Genomic DNA, 17,623 nt, shown 5'->3' with positions numbered 1-17,623 from the left:
TTTGTAATTTTATATTGTTAATATTTTGTTTATTATTTACATTTATATTTTTGTATTTAGGTTTAATTTTTTGTTTTTTTTAAACCTCAACAACTTTGTATTATAAAACTTTAATAAAGTTTTGATTGAAAAAAAATATATGTACATTTATATCATACATTATTTTCAAACATGGCTGTTTATGCATGAAACCATAATGCTTCATGATTCTCGTAGAAGATTACGTTCGACAATTTATATATATATATATATATATATATATTTTAATTTTTTTTTATTAATTACAATCTGTCTTTATACAAAAAAGACATTCAGTAATTTTAAGGATACATGAATAATTAACATCTAAATTTATATAATATAATACCAAAAATTAATTGATATTCGAATATCGTGTTATAAAACCAACAGATATCCATGCACACACTACTTAATCCTACTTTAAATAGTAGTCTTTTCATTTCAAACCTGTATAGCATTTTATATTTACGTAACGTTTTTTTTTAAAATCAAGAAATTATCCGACTTTTACAATACGGTTTTTTAAGACAATAGATATTAGGGACATCAATCAATTAATTATATTTCAAAAGTCGCTTAATTTTATTCAAAGAAAGATAAGATGTATGTATGTGTATGTACAATAGTTAATTTTGAGAATTTTTGGTTTATCAAAGGTTCATATTGTCCTGCAAGTGTTATCCATCTGTCTGCAATTTTATCAGGGGAATTAAACGAGATAAGAAGTAAAAATCTTCGCACTATATTTAAATTATATTTGAACTTTCTTCAATACACATAGAAACACAAATTATTAAAGCCATCCTTATTAGCACAATGGTTTTTCTGTGTTAGAATTACTGCTGTTGTATATATTAAAGACTGAAAAAATCGGTAGAAATATTTAACTAAAACTAAAAATATAAAAAAACATGGGCAATTCCTAGTCCTGCATTTTATTCGAATCTTACCCACCTCGGTATTAAGCAGTGTGATACCAGATTTTTACATATTATCAATTTTATATTATCTCAAATATGAACTCAAGTAAAAATAGAATTTTGGAGGCAATGCTGTTACATACTCATGTAGCTATTATATATATATATATATATATATATATATATATATATATATATATATTTAATCTTCGGAGATTTTTTACTAAATATTTTTTCTTAAAACATTTAAAAAATCTTGAATTGAGAAAATCCGTGAATAAATTAACATCAAACAAGCGTTTCATAATTAGTTTGGCATCTACTTCAATTTTATAACAGCATTTTTATTACAAGAAATTTACCATTGACCAGAAATATAAAATTATATAAATTCATAAACAACAAAAAAAAGAGATATAAACTATAAAAATTGGAAAAATAATCATTAAACAGAAACAGCAAATTGTATATAATAATAATAATATATTAAGTAGTTCATCACACATTCGTATTTACAAATATAATATAGTTAATAATAAGAACCATATCACTATTCCTAAATGAAACTATTAATAAATATGAATTATAAATAAAATTAATAAAGCTTGAACATAAAGCACGATAAATATGAATATATTAATTCAAAACTTTGATATTTAAAGTAAATTAAGTAAAATGTAATTATTCGACATATATCTTGCATCCTATAAAACTCTATGCAATATAAAAAACATTAACAAAATATGTAATTGAAACAGTTTCGAATAAAAATTCATATTTTAAATCAAAATCATGCAAAATCAACAATTTTGTATCCTATGATATCGTATGCAAATTTTGAAAAATATTAATTTTATTCTGCAGTTTGAAATTATTGAATATATGACCGATTATTCTACATTTTGTTGAATACTGGTATATTTAAAATTCACTAATACAAAATATTGAATAAATCCGTTCTGCCAAGGTAATTTATTATTGGTAGAAGTTTGTTGATCTGGTGCTCATAAAAATATAATTTTATACATGTAAGTATACATCAAAAATGATTAAAAAATGGTCCAATAAATTATAAAAATTATTCCATTCATATGAACAACAAATACAACGATGAAACAACACTCATAAATATACCTTTATATTATGAATTTCAAAATTTGTACCAAACATATTCTGCCAATACTCTACCAAAACATTAACAAGGCAAAGCCGATTTAATCAATCAACAAAATTCTATTATAATTACCTAATATATACTTAAGCCTACAAATCTGCTCCATTATTCTTCTTTCTCATGTAGCGAGTGAAATAATCTGGTCTCCAGCATTTACATGATCCAGGAATCAAAAACCAGTCGTAATATAATCTAACCTGAAATTAATATGTTCAAGTTCTTAAAATGTTATAATTCATAATAAAAAATTTATTTGAAATATATATATATATATATATATATATATATGTATATAATTTATTGTTTCATAGTCATTTTCATCTCGAATAAAACCGATGAGTTTTTTAAAAAGGCAGTTATAAAAATAATAATAATTTTGTGGTTTAATAATTAAATATACCCATAAGTCACGTTAGTTTATATCGATAATTTAAAACATGATTAACATTGTTTAAATAAGTAACAAATTAATTGTGATTTGAAAATTGAATTAATTATGCCATAAATATAACGTGAATTATTTCTAGTTTTATTCATTATGTACTTAATTAGGGTCAAGTAATTGCATGTAAAAAAAAACGAAAATATTTTTTTTTATATATCTTTACGTTTCAAAGGTTGCTGAATATTCTGGCATACCTTAAAAAAAATGGATGTATGTGTGCGTGTGTGTACGTGTGTGTGCGTGTGTGTGTGCGGATACAAATTTTCGTCGACGAAATCGAGAACACCGATCAACCGATTTGAATAATTAAAAAAACATTCGAATTGTATTGATAAGGAGACGTGCTGATTAGTTTTTGGCAAAGGCAGGTCTAGCCGTTCCGAAGATACGTGGCAAAAAGTTCCAAAAACGGTAACTCAGTTTTTAAGAGAACTGAGCGTCCGATTTTAATAATTCAAAAAACATTTTACTTGTATTGACGCAATGAACAACTGGTCAAATTTTTGGAAAGGCAGGTCTAGCGGTTATGGACTCTCAATAAAAATTAGTTAAAAAATTGCCATTTGGCGGTCAAAAATGTTTATTGGACATATACACATCAAATTATCAGATATTTTAATAATGTGTACCCATTTTGTGTGAACTTTTTTGGGTTCCGCACCAAGATTTTTAATTTTGAAGTTTTTTTATATGGTTCAAACAAATGTCCTCGACATTTAACAAAAAAATTTAATAACAAAAAAATCTAATTTAAAAAAATGGGCTCTTGTAAACGTACACATAACTTTATAAAATACGCTCATCGCCCAATTTAAAAAGCACTTATAAATTTACAGTAGGTATTTACAATAAATAATCTATTTGAAAATCTTCAAAACAATCAATGATTATTTTCATTCCTCGAATGTATAATTACGGTACGGGAAGTTTCAGCAATTTGCCTTAAGGCACGATGCCATGCGCCCCACTAGTTTAGTTTTAGAATCCCAAGGTGCATCAAAAAGATGTCCGGCAAACAACGGGTGCAAGCTAAACAAGTTAAACAACGTCCATTAAGGATTTGCAGTTGTCACGTATGTATATATACATATGTATATTAGGATGGCAACTTAGTAAGAGTGGTCTCCAATCTAGATGGTTTCAATTGAATTTTTAGGTTTGCTGACGTCCAAATGTGAAAGTCCAAATGTAAAATACCTTTGTTAATGGTTAGTAGCCAATTTAGATGTCTACAAGTAAAAAAAAGCTTTTTGATCGCTTACGGCATCTTAAACTCACAAAAAATATAAGCTGTTTATGATGACGAAACCATAAAAAAACTGCAGTGTCAAATATGGTTTGCCAAATTTTGTTCTGATGATTTTTCTCTCAAAAATGAAAAATGCTCAGAATTGAAGTTGCTTCCATTGAATACAAAGGAATTCTACTCTTACCAGGCAAACGAATGATCAATTCTTTTACATGGAAAAACTAACAAAATTAAACAACGCAATTGGTAAATTATTTCTTTATTGGCACAACACATATCTTTCGATGCTCGGCAAAAAGTATTGGAGCTTGGTTGGGATGTTTTCCCACATTCACCAGTCCTGATCTTGCACCTTCTGACTACTTTTTGTTTTGATCTTTACAAGACTCCTTGAATGGGTAAAAATGAAATGCTAATAAAAACCAGAAGTTTTATGAAACTGGGATAATGATGCTGCTTGAAAGATAAATCAAAAAATGTTTTTGATTATCTAACAAAACTTCGCGCTTACTTAGTTGCCAACCTAATATGCGCACACACACACACACACACATATATATATATATATATATGTGTGTGTGAGTATGTGTTGTATAGCAATTGTTATATAATTTGTTAACATTCGAAAAATTGTATTAAGTTTTTGAATAGTATTTGAATAAAGACATTATCAATTATGACTTGATTATCTCATGACTGAAAATCGCGTATAGCTCAACAGCACAGCATACTATAGATGTCTTATATTTTTCTAAATAATAAAATAAAATAATAACTATCGATTACTTGAAAGCATCCAATTTCATCTTGGCCATCGCAATGAGTTTGCTTTGCATTAGCACTCTCTTGATTTCCTACTGCCCGTTTCTGCAGATATTGTTGGTAGGCTTGGAAGTCTTGAACTGGCGGAGTAGACGTGGTCGCACTTAAAGGTTCTTCATTTTGGGGATAGAAGATTTCCGCAACTAGCAAACTGACCCAGCGCGGAGAGCTCAAACATCCTCCGTCTAAATAGTGACACCTAAGTGGGAAAACAATAAGAATTAATAAAACTAATGCACGAACAAAGATATATACATCAAACTAGCAGAAAATATGACCTTTTTAGCTTATTTTTTAGAAAACAGTTTGGATGGTTTTTACGCAATTTTATCAACTTCATTCAATCATATAAAATTGTTTAAATTTAGTACTTCACATTTGTATCAATAAATAGAATATATCGATTCATTTGACATTTACAAAAAGCAGCAACAAGCTACTTCTGAATACATTACTAATTCAAAGTTTGCAATACAAATAGTTATACATACATTACATTGTTAACGCATGCATAAGACACATATTATTTTGTATAAGAGTTAAGAACAGGGGCGTAACTACCGCCGTATCAGCCGAGCCAAGGGGGCCCCCAACGAGCGCAAGCAGAAAGCAAAACTACAATTTTTCAAAAAATTTAATCTATAAAACTAATTTAGATTATACATTCTTCGTCAAAAATTGGAATTTAGAATTTCTATATTTATATTTATATAGTTTTTTCTTTGTTGTTGTTACTACTTGGATTGTCTGCATGACGCGTCAGTTTAATAGTTAGATTTTAATAAATATGATCAACTAAATCATTTTTAGATTTCTTTCTTCACTGTTTTAAAATATAAGTTTCTGTTCTGAAACTTTACAACTCGCCAGTAATGACTTACAAAAAACTAGTAATTTATTAAGTAATCTTTTGAATAGACTGTGCGAATTAACATATGAAAATTTATTGAAATAGTTTGTTGAAGATGTACAAATATTTTGCAAAATAGATGTATTGCAATAACTATTTTAAAGAACAAAGTACAAAAGATTATGACGCGTTATTATCACACGATGAGAGAATTTTAGACCCGTAGTCTTATTTTAATTGCTGTTTGCTTATATTAATTTCACAAACCAAACAAAGATTTTAAAACCTTTGCGACGTAAATAGTAACATTTGTCTTTTTGAAATCGAGAAGTAATAAACGTTTGAAGAAAGTGAAAATATATCTGAAATCATTTGTGAAAAATTCACAAAATTAGAGAAAGTTAGATAGATAAATAATTAAAATGATAAATAAATATTCTTTTAATATTATGTATTTCTATATTTTGTGAAAAAAAAATTTCTTCTTGAGGGAGCCCCCAAACAAATTTCGATACGAGGCCCCGCCAAAGCACGCTACGCCCCTGGTTAAGAAGCGCAGTATTATTATTATTTTAATTTATTATTGACGGATCTATATGCGGTACGTAAATATTAATAATAAAAAAATAATAAAAATGTATTGAATTCTTTTCTTCAAGCAATCAGAACTTATGTCCTATGAGCATTTTAGGCCAGCAACAATTTTTAATTCACCAGCAAGCTGGGAGAAAAATAAATTAAATGTTAATTTGAACATTTATCTACAAAAAAAACTAAAAAAATGTCCTTAAATACGATGTCATAAAATCAAATGACGTAAGAGAAGGGCGAGTGTCACAACCGTACACGCCCGAGAGGCGGAAAATAGTTTAAAAAACAATAGCTATATACACCAAAAACTCTTATTACGACTATTGTCAGAAATATGTAACACAACACAACATACTTGTTTAAACAAAGTTTATGAATACAACAAAAAATAAAACATATTTTTTTAAACAAGAAATCTTTGTGAAATCTTTTGTTTTCTTGTATTGAATTTTTCTTTTCCTTTCTCTTTCGTATTTTGTTTTAGTTACGTTATAGTTTTTTAATTCTGTTTAAATTTTACCCAATTTCAAGGGTAAAAATACATGTCTCAACGTATACATGTCTGGTAATTAACTACTAATGTTCAACTTATAGCAAAATAACAAACAAAGTGATCTATCTGTACACGAATAATAGTTAATATTAAGAGAAATCGGATACGAAAATTTACTTTTGGCTCTTTAAAAGTAATTCGGTCTACAGATCATGTTAATGTAAGTCGCTGACTCAATGCAATAATGTAAACTTGTTCGAACAAACATACTTGATCTTTCTCTCTTTGGACCCTATCTTAAAATCAGTATAGTTTATCTGTTATGACGACTGTCACTACCGTGACCTGGAAAAACCGTACTCAGTCTCCTCTACTATGTCATTTTGTCTGTATCGCTTAATCAATAAAAAAATATCAAAGTTTTATTTCTGACCTTGCTTGTAGGCATTTAGTAATTTCAACAGTTTGAGTGAAATAACCCTCGTATGGTATCTGCACAACATATCGCCAAGCGCCCTGGTAGTTTTTGGCAAAAACAGGTGTAGCGTATTCGACCTTGGCCGGGCAGGGCGTCGGAGGACCCTCGTATCGCACCGAAGCTCCGGCACCACTTGCAGCGTCATGTACTGGTTCATCGCGCCGTTCGACCAGTATGGATCCTCTGGAGGCCGGTTCACCTTGGATTGCACGGTATAAGGCACAGAATCTGTAATAATGGATTAGATTAAAATAATGCAGACGACCATATTTTTAATCAGTTAATTGGGTCGATTGACAAGTATATTTCTTATTAATGAAAAATGTAGGTTTACTTTACACGATCGAAAAATATTACTACATTTAACTTCTTTGTTAATATATGCATATTTTAGATAGGTATTAAACTAAAAACGTATTAAGTTCAAAGAAATATTATACATGTAGGTGTAACTAAGCAAGAATAGTTTTCGATGAAAAGTAAACACATTTTTCGGAATATACAGTAGAAATTATTATATAAATAGCCAAATCTTAATTTTTATTAAGTATGTTCATGCAAGTTCATGCAACTAGCCTTGGGGTAACACCACTGTAGCAGCCAAAAAACGTATATTTTTGCGATTTCTTTTTAGGCGAAAGAAAATGTAATAAAATCATATATTTGGGACAAAGACTAAAACAAAATGCAGTAAAAAGGGTTAAACATTTATATACTATAAAATTGAAACGAAAGCTCAATTAAAACACTGAAATTTGAAACTTGTCAAATAAAATACTAAATTTATCAATATCTACATATTTTATAAAATACATAAAGGCATATTGAAAATATTCTTATTACTTATTTTATAATTATTGATGTGTCTAATAAGATAACTTACACTCCGCCACCATCGCAGAATTTTTTTGGTTCTCGTATGTTTTTCGCTGAACGATTTATTGGTCCATGCGTGATTCTGTGAATATCAAGAACTATTAGTTTAATAAAATAATGTATATATATATATATATATATATATATATATCATTTATTTAAAAAATAATATTCCTAGAATTACTGCTAGTTCTTAGATACTTTGTTGTTCCATACTTAATTAAGACTAAGTAACACGATCCCTTGCGTTTACCCTTTGTTTAAGGACATTTCATAATAATAAAATTCCAAAATCAAATAATTTTATTAATTTGCATAATCACAATTCTCTTTAATATTGCTACTATTGGCATTCAAAATCATTTTATGTTGAGATTTGATGTTGAGATTTAGAACAAAAATAAAGTTTATTCAATATATTTAAAACTATTGTGAAAACTAATTGTGGAATAAAATAATTTTATTATATATAAAGTAGTATGTAAATAGGTATATTCACTCATTATCATACTCAGGTTCCAGTGGCTCTTCAGATTCTTGCATTTGCGTTATCTTGGGTAGTAACTCATCTGCTTTCAAAATTGGCAAAGTTCGCGAGAGAAATCTCAGCGTTTGGTTTCTTATTAACTCGCTGAAAACATATATATATATATTTAAAATTTATTCGGAGTTGGTTTTGTTATATTTTTTTGTTTTCCTTAATTAATAAAGCAACCAAATAATTGTCTTTATGTTTGATATTTTTTACCAGAAAACAAACCGACGATTTTCTTTTTTAACTTTCCGTAGGGTGAGTCAGAGATAAATAAGTACGGGGTGAGTTATATTATAGTAATCGCAAAAAAACTAAAATAAAATTTTTGCATATCTTTACGTTTCCAAGTCTTCTGAACATGGATGTATGTGCGTGGGTGTGTGTCTATAAGAGAGAGAGAGTAGTATGTATGTATGTATGTGCGGATACAAATTTTTTTCGATTATTTTGAGAGCACAGATCAACCGATTTGAATGATTACAAAAACATTCGATTCTTATTGATAGGTAGACGTGCTTGGTGAAGACAAGTACAGCCGTTTTGGCAAAAAGTGTCAAAAATGGCAATTCAGTGTTGAGAAAGAATGAAGCGTTCGATTTGAATAATTCAAAAACATTTTACTTCTATTGACGTACTGAGCAATCGATCAAATTTTTGAGAAGGTGGGTCTAGCGGTTTTGGAGTTTCAATAAAAAAGTTAACTAGTGGGGTGTATGGCATCGTGCCTTAAGGCAAATTGCTGGAACTTCCCGTGCCGTAACAAAATGTTCGAGAAATTTTGAATGTTTTCAAATAGATTATTAATAATATATATTAATAATAAATATTATTAATTATTAATAATATTGTAACATTGCCTTATATTTATAAGAATTATATAAACTGAATTGCAAAGTTGAAATTATTTGTTTAAAGTATATTAGAACTATAGTCAGAATTAAAAATAAAATATGAATTATTTTCGATATACAAAAAAATTGTTTTTTGTGCCACTGCATTTGCCAAAAACTAATCAGCTCATCTCCCTTTCAATAGGAATCGAATGTTTTTTGAACCATTGCAATCGGTTGATCCGTGCGCCCGAAATCGTGACTGGAAACTTGTATCCATACATACATACACACACACACATCCATTTTTTTGAGGTATGCCAAAATGTTCAGAAACCTTCAAAACGTCGAGAAATGTAAAAATTTTCAATTTCGATTTTCGGCCCATTACAACAACAATTACAATAAAATTACAATACAATAATACAATAAAATTACAAATTACAATAAAATTTCGCCGTCATTTGGCGGCGAAAAATGATCATTAGACATATGCGCATAAAATTATCAGATATTTTATAGAACTTTTAATTTTAAGCACAAATTTTGTTTATATTTTTATGGGTTCTGTATCAAGAAGTTAATGTTCAACCGTTAGACTGCTTCGATATGCCGTCTCTAAAATAGCTTCGCAGCGCAATCGCTTTTAAAAAATTCAAATGTTTTCAAAATTTTTTAGAAATCAAAAAAAAAATTTTAAATCATAGTCTTAACTTAAGGCAAATTGCTGAAAAAAGTGATACATTGCATCGTGCTTTAAGACACATAAGACCCAAATTCCATTTAAACATTTTTCATCCAGCGAATGAATTATGCGTTCCAATGTGAATGTGTATGTATTTGTCGGAAAGATTAGAATGAAATAAAAATTGATACATTATTGGAAAAACAAGAATTCATTTTTTTAAATGTGTGAGATACATCGGTACAGTTAGTGGTGTCCGCTATGATCAGTTCAATGGCCTCTTGGCAACGGTATATTCCACACAAAGAGATGGTCAGGTATACGACTGTTATGCTCAAAGCAAATATGTCATCTGAATCGATTTACTTGAATCGCTCGACTTGATAAATATGGGATTGTCGAGGATTTAAACAATTACACCAATGCACGCACACACACCCACATTCATACATATATAGTGATTTCAGGAATTTGAAAAGTTGAACAAAAATTACACAAGGAATTATTATATCGCTCAGCCAAAAACGCTAGGGGTACTCGGTTCGAATCCAGGCATCGGCATAAAAAATTTGAACTGTTAAATTAAAAATTACAGAATTCGAATAGTTGAGTTGAATTAGGAATAAGAAACAAAAGTATTAGAACACTCAAAAATAAAAGATGAATGAGGAAAAATTAGAAGTTAGAAGAATGATAATGAAGAAGAGTCAGTCAAAAAGAAAAATTATATAGTACGAGTATAGTAAAGAATGAAATGAAGATGTAAAGATGAAATATGTATATGTATATGTATATATAGTCCACTGCCACTTCTGACAATTTATCCGTCCTCTTTACAGCTATTATTATTATCTTAAATCTGTTATATTCATAAAAATTCCACGACCAACTAGGCCAATGTAATTTATATGAGAACAAATTCTTAAATGAGCCTCGTGTCATTAAAATTATCATAATACAAAAATGTTGTTGAAGTGAATAGTAATAACAAGTAAAAAATGCTGTTGAAGTGAATACCTAATAGCTGGTTGTACAATTTGTACAACATTCAAATACCGCACAGATTTACAGTTTCATAATAATAATATCTATAAAAAATAATATGCACAAGTAATCAGCGTTCCTGTTGAATTACTTTAAAATAATTTAACTTAGAATGAGTAAAAATTGTAATTAAAAAATTAACAATTATGATAAAAAGTTCTGCTTTAATAATTATTTGAATTTATCCTGCTTTACATAATTATTTGCCAATCAGGACCTTGATAGAATCCAGCTTGCAATTAGATAAAATTTGACGAAACGATAATAAGATTCGTTGATACGATATTGTTTTTTTTCTTCTAACTATAAGACAAAAGAGAATATTTGATATGCTAGAATAATTTCTGAAATTTCGTTTTCAGATTAATTTAGCAAATAATCGTCTTGCAGTTTTAAGTTTGGAGTTATCTGCTTACATATGAGAGAAAAGAAAAGTCTTCTAGAGACTATTTAGATTAGATGTTTCCAGCAATCATCCTATTTAAAAATCACTTTTTAAGTTAAATGAAGCTAATAAAAAATAAAACTGATGATCCAGGGCATCGTGATTTAGGCAAATTGCTGGTGCTGTACCAAAAATTAAAAGTTTCAGAAGATCTTTAAATTTTCTTGAAATTTTGAAAAATTTATCAATACAAGTAAAATGATTTTTAATTATTGAAATCGGACGATCCGTTCTCTCAAAAATGGAGTTACTATTATAGGCACTTTTTGCTCCGTATCTTCGCAACTTCTGCACCTGCCTTTGCCAAAAAAATCAGCACGTCTCCTTATCAATAGAAATCGAATGTTTTTTGAATCATTCAAATCGGTTGATCCGTATTCTCGAAATCGTCGACAAAAATTTGTATCCGCACACACACACGCACATGCACATACACATACATCCATCTTTCTAAGGTATACCAGAATGTTTAGAAAATTTTGAAAAATAAAGAATTATGAAAATGTTCATTTTCAACTGTTTTTGCGATTACTATAACTTAACTACGGGAAGTCGGAGTGGTCTGGCCAGACTTTTTTCGACTTCAATTTAAAAAAAAAATACTTTAAGTAAGCCTATTGACTTGAAATTTCTGGACTTTTCTTAAAATGTCATAAACTGTCGATCAATGAAAAAATCAGGACGAACAAATGTGTGGTTCAGCCAGACTACTCCGACCGTTCGAAGGTAAATATATATCCGACCGACGGAGGGTTAAATACTGCCAATTTTTGTAATAAAAAAGTAAATCAACTTCTAAAGTCTTACAATGGATAAGGATCCCCCATAACGTTCTTGTGCATAGGATTCCTCGGAATGACGCCCTTGTTCAGGTCCCCGCATAGATTGTGGGCGCTGACGAAGGGCTTCGTGTTGCCCGCGTCCCGGCAGTCTTCGTCGGCGTGAGTGTAGGGCGGCGGCCGAACGCCCGGAGGCTGCGCTTGGGGCGACTCGACGAACGCATAGTAGCCGGCAGGGGGTTCGTTATCGTCGTCCACTTTTGTGCAAAAGCCGGAGCAGAGGCATAGTGCAAAAACAACCTGAAGACAAAATTCATATATGACATTGAAGTATGAATCAAACTAAATTCAATTGGATAATGAATTTATGCAATTTTACTCCTGTTCAAATTGTTGATGCACAATATTTCAACACTTGTTATAAAATTATGCTGGAGTTATGTGACAATAACATTTTAAATTCATTGTTGTATTATATTATACATTTGCATTTTTTAATTATATCAAAAATTGACGCTTTTATTTAAATTATAATAACGTTATCAATAAATTTAAGTTTTATATTTTTAAGTTATAATTAAAAACATTCACAAAAGTCAGAAAAGTGAACTGTGCGAATGTTAAAATATTACAATACATAGACCAATATAGCAGTTTGAAATTATTACACGGTCCAAAACCATCCTCTTAATAGAAACAAGGCTAATTTTTTACACCAAATATTATTATACTAAAAATATATTTTGCAAGTGTATTTTTCCTGCGTCGAAGTAAAGTGAAACCGCCGTCGATTCTAACGCGATTAAAATAATTAGATTTAGAGTGTATTCTGCTCTAGAATAAGAAAGAAATCGAATTCGTTTGTTTTATATTTCCAAAGTTTAACTATTCAAGAATATGCGTACTAGAGGATTTTTCAAAAGCTGAATTATTTTCACAGATAGCTATTTGACCATGATAATCCTTCTCTACTCCCTTTCTCCGCAAAACTTTTAAAGACTTTTATTAGAAACTGTCTTTTTCGATACAATACCCATGATTTCTCAACTTGTACTGGAACGATTTACTTGGACATTTTACATTCCAATTTTTGCGTCTTCTCCATAGACTTCTTTCAGACTTTATAGACTTTTACTTTAAAGACTCGGTATGAACTATGCTTATTCCCAAATTCTGATTTTTACTACTTTTATTAAAAAAATCTAGGATATCAAAAAAATTGCAAAAAAATTTTCAGACAGTCGATATTTTGTATAAAACATTTTTATTAACTTGTCCGTAATTCATACGATAGCGACATTATTCTGGATATTTTTTTTCTTCAGATTATTGGGAGTGCTATATAATCATGGGTATGATCAGGTGGCCATTTTTTGAGACCCCCATTTTCACACCCACTAGAATTAAAACTTTTTGACTATTTTTTTATGTATTATCAAAACATTATTTAACAACTTGTAAAAAATAATTAAAATAAAAATATTTTAACGCGCAAAATTTATGCCTCTAGCCCAGATTACCCTTTTGAGTCAAATGATGTTAAAATCGCATATTCTGCTTTATCCTAGAAAATTATTAATTATTTTACAAATATTACACCTATTTTATTCCACTACTTGAAATTATTTTCCTCTGAAATAATGACGCTATCATAAAAATGCGGGACGAATTTATTCGCTGAAGATTTAGCATAAACAATTTTCTTAAAAGGTTAGTGTTCTTTATAAATTTATATATTTATAATATAGTGATTAATTTGGAGCTAAAGAGAGTTGATGAATGTGTCGTATTATGGACAAATTGACATATTTTTGACAAAACCGTAAAAGCAAATTTGCAGCAATTGATTTAACTCTCGGCACTCGTCTTCCATTTGAACAATTATTTAAGAATAACAGAGACAACAATTTATATATCCAAATTTTCACACCAGGTAAATAAAAATTCTAATATTTTTAATGCTGAGAAAATACTCATCTGAAATGAAATCCAATCTCCTTCATCGAATGAACTCGGTTTGTTATAATGCATTAAACAACGAAAACAGTATCAACTGCATCGTAATTTAGAATAAAGATAACATTTATGTGAAAAATATTTGGAACAATATACAGTTATTCCTTTTGATTGATAATGGCCAACACACAGAGGCACATCGCAAATATCTATGTGGTGCAGCCTTTTTGTTATACAAAAATTATTACTTATGCACGGTGTTATAACAAAACCTTCAACTTGCAGTCAGTTCCGTATTTACCAATAACATATATGAACAAACAATAGGTGTGGAGGTCTATTTTTGGCAAGCCTTATAAAAATTAACTGGGTTAACAATTGCCATATATATATTTATTGGACTGCAACGGTATTTGTCTTAATGTTAGACAAATTGTTAATTGTATTTGAATTTTCACAAACCATATAAATCAGTTACCATCCGTTAAGGACGAAAAATCTAGCTAAACTACGAAATACTCACAAAAATATTTAAAATATAAATATAGTATAAATAATTATTGATAGTAAAAAAATATCAAATTCATTAAAAAACGATGATTATGAAGCCAAAAATTGTCTAAAATTTTGTCAGCAATATTTGTAACTGGACGGACGCCCAATCGATGGATTGGACATGGATTAGCATTTGAATGAAACATTTTTAATTGCGACTAAAAATTTGTCGATGTTCAGGATAGAATAGGTCTATATATATATATATATATATATATATATATATATATATATATATATATATATATAAATTTGTAACTATGAGAAAGTGCTTTACTGAAATTTTACACAACATTGACAAACATTAAAAAAATGGGTAAGAAATATTTCAAATTTCACAATTTTTTTTACATTTGGCTCTTTCTTGACATTTTTTATGATATAAAATTACATTTTCATACTTTTCGCAATTTTCTTACTGATATGTGTTAAAATGTGAAAATGTATTATTTTTTTCAAAATATTTAAGGGGGTATTCTGGTGTAAAGGAATAAATTTTAAGTCATTTTGGCAATAAATTTAAAAAATCAGGAAAAAGGCAATAAATTATTTTTACTTTTATTTTTTTATAATTTATTTATCAACATTACAAGAGTACATGAAAAAGTAAAAAAAATGTTAATAATTTTAAAAATTATCAGTTTTTGAAGTGGATGATCACAAACATTGGCCAAAAATGAAAATAAAAGATTATTAATCTAGAATCTAGAATGATGTCGTAATGGCATATACTAGAATTAAGTAAAAATATCTTTTTTTTAGTTTTTCGAATTATTTAAAAATAGTAAAAATTGAAATGTTGGGTTGACATCCTGTGAGAATTTCAAGTGAATCGGCCTAGAAAAATTCAAGATTTCGTAGACATCTTATTGAAAAATACAGTTTTGAGAAAAGTGCGGTTAAAGTTTCGTTTATGTCAAAAAGAAGGAAGCATCTCCAAAACTAATTGATTAATTGGCTTTGCACAAATGAAAACAAAACGAAACAACGATTTTTTTGGAATTTCTATACGGGAATACGCCCTTAATATTCATAATTTTATCCCAAATAGTAATATTCAAATTTATTATATAAATATAGTGATATAAAAATATATATCAATATATATATATATATATATATATATTTATATTATAAAAAGCTATTGACAACACTCATAAGATGACTTATGCAGCGAAGTAGGTGAGGCATAACAGTACACCTCATTTTAAGTAACACTAGGGCATGGTTTCAATAGATCATCATCGTGAAAACTATTCTTCAAGATCGTAAAATTGTGCATCAAAAGTTGAACAAAATTTTAAATATCATCATCACTAAATATTTTGGAATTGATTTCGATATCTAGTTTTTCGATATCTATTTTTAAATATATTCTGAATTTACTCAATATATATATATATATATATATATATATATATATATATATCTACACGTATATATTATGTATTTATAATTAATATCTCAAATCTCACAAATTTAAATTTGAAATCCATCACAAGAATAACGCATGTACACTAAAGCACTGATTTGTATGTTACACAACTTGATTCTTCGGACTTTTGATTGATACTGCCAACACGCAACATATCGTATGAATCGCCTCTGTGAATGCGTATGAACCGGTATCTTTGTAACGAATACATCTTGTACTCTTTAGTCTAATCTTTCTGACATGAATCCTGCAATTTATAGAAAAATTTCGAGTAATCACCCTATGAAAATACTAAATTTGAATTTGAAAATTTTAATATTTTTAATGATTTTTTTTTAAAGAATTGTAGCGATAACAAAATAAATGAATTTTATTTAATTTTTTGTCTCTTTTTGATTTATTTTTGAATATTTTGAAATATATCATACGAAAACATATTATTATTATTTTTATTATTATAATTTAATTAATTATTTATTTAATAATGCTTATTATTTATTTTATACCTTTAGTAATATGTATTAGTAAATATACATAAATTTTTCACAAGAGTTTTTTTTTCCATTATTTTTTATACTCCTTTAAGATAAATAAATAAACAATCTAGTGGTGCGTGGCATCGTGCCTTAAAGAAAATTGTTGGAACTCCCCGTACCGACAAATATTTTTTTTAAAAAGTTTTAGAATTTTATGAAAACTTTGAAAAAAATAGATTTTTGAGAATTTCGACATTTTTGAAAAAATTGATTTCTTGTTTTCAGAATTCTTCAAATTACGTCCTATTAAGCACTGAATTGCAATTTTTGGTACTAATCAGCATTAATGAGGAGACATCAATACAAATCGAATGTATTGAGATGATTGTAATCGAATATTTTGAGTTATTCAAATTGCTTAATCCGTGTTTCCGAAATTTGTATCCGCACACACCTAAATATTTCTATTCTGAATATTTATTCAGAAATCTTTGAAACGTAAATATATATAAAAATATTCATTCTAGATTTTTTTGCTATTACTATAACTTATCCTACGGGAAGTTAATTATAATAATAAAAAAACTAATAATATATTTTTGTATGATATACTAGTAAGATATAAATAAATAGTAGTAGTTTAGGTTAAAATCAATTAAATAGAATAATTTGCGGACTTAATTGAATTTAATCTAGTACAGGACTAGTAAACCTTAATAAAAAAACCAAAACCAAAATCTAGTATTAAAAAAATTAAATTAATAAAACAAATTCATTATTACTTATTCGATACTGTGTAAAAATAATGTAATCATAAAGGTAGTGGAAACTATCAAGAAGGTACTCAATATTATAATACATTTTGTGAATTTTTTACAAAACGAAAATGTATCAGAAACGCATAATACAGAAACTAATTTTTTTAATCCTTTCCACTCGCGAATTGCGAGGTCTATATGAATTT

At 28.3% G+C, this 17,623-nt stretch overlaps 1 protein-coding gene across 2 annotated transcripts; it reads right to left on the bottom strand.

The window, feature by feature from the left end:
* Positions 1-2,006: 2,006 nt before the first annotated feature.
* LOC113377969 lies at positions 2,007-16,356 on the bottom strand. 2 transcript variants are annotated; one of them, XM_026618444.1, is made up of 7 exons: positions 16,224-16,356; positions 12,266-12,537; positions 8,419-8,550; positions 7,927-8,001; positions 6,999-7,271; positions 4,596-4,830; positions 2,007-2,312 (listed from the first exon to the last, which is right to left on the bottom strand). In XM_026618444.1, exons 1-7 carry the CDS (start codon positions 16,242-16,244, stop codon positions 2,205-2,207), a joined length of 1,116 nt encoding a protein of 371 aa, XP_026474229.1. In that variant the 5' UTR covers positions 16,245-16,356; the 3' UTR covers positions 2,007-2,204. The 2 variants fall into 2 exon arrangements, with proteins under 2 accessions (XP_026474229.1, XP_026474230.1); XM_026618445.1 differs by having other exon boundaries at positions 8,431-8,550.
* Positions 16,357-17,623: the final 1,267 nt, after the last annotated feature.

This window comes from Ctenocephalides felis, unplaced genomic scaffold (genome assembly GCF_003426905.1).
Source record: "Ctenocephalides felis isolate EL2017-DRISC unplaced genomic scaffold, ASM342690v1 CF-g0.4_SCAFFOLD_01886, whole genome shotgun sequence".
Classification (NCBI taxonomy): domain Eukaryota; kingdom Metazoa; phylum Arthropoda; class Insecta; order Siphonaptera; family Pulicidae; genus Ctenocephalides; species Ctenocephalides felis.
Note: the sequence above shows the minus strand (reverse complement) of the source record. Positions and strands in the feature narration are given on the sequence as shown.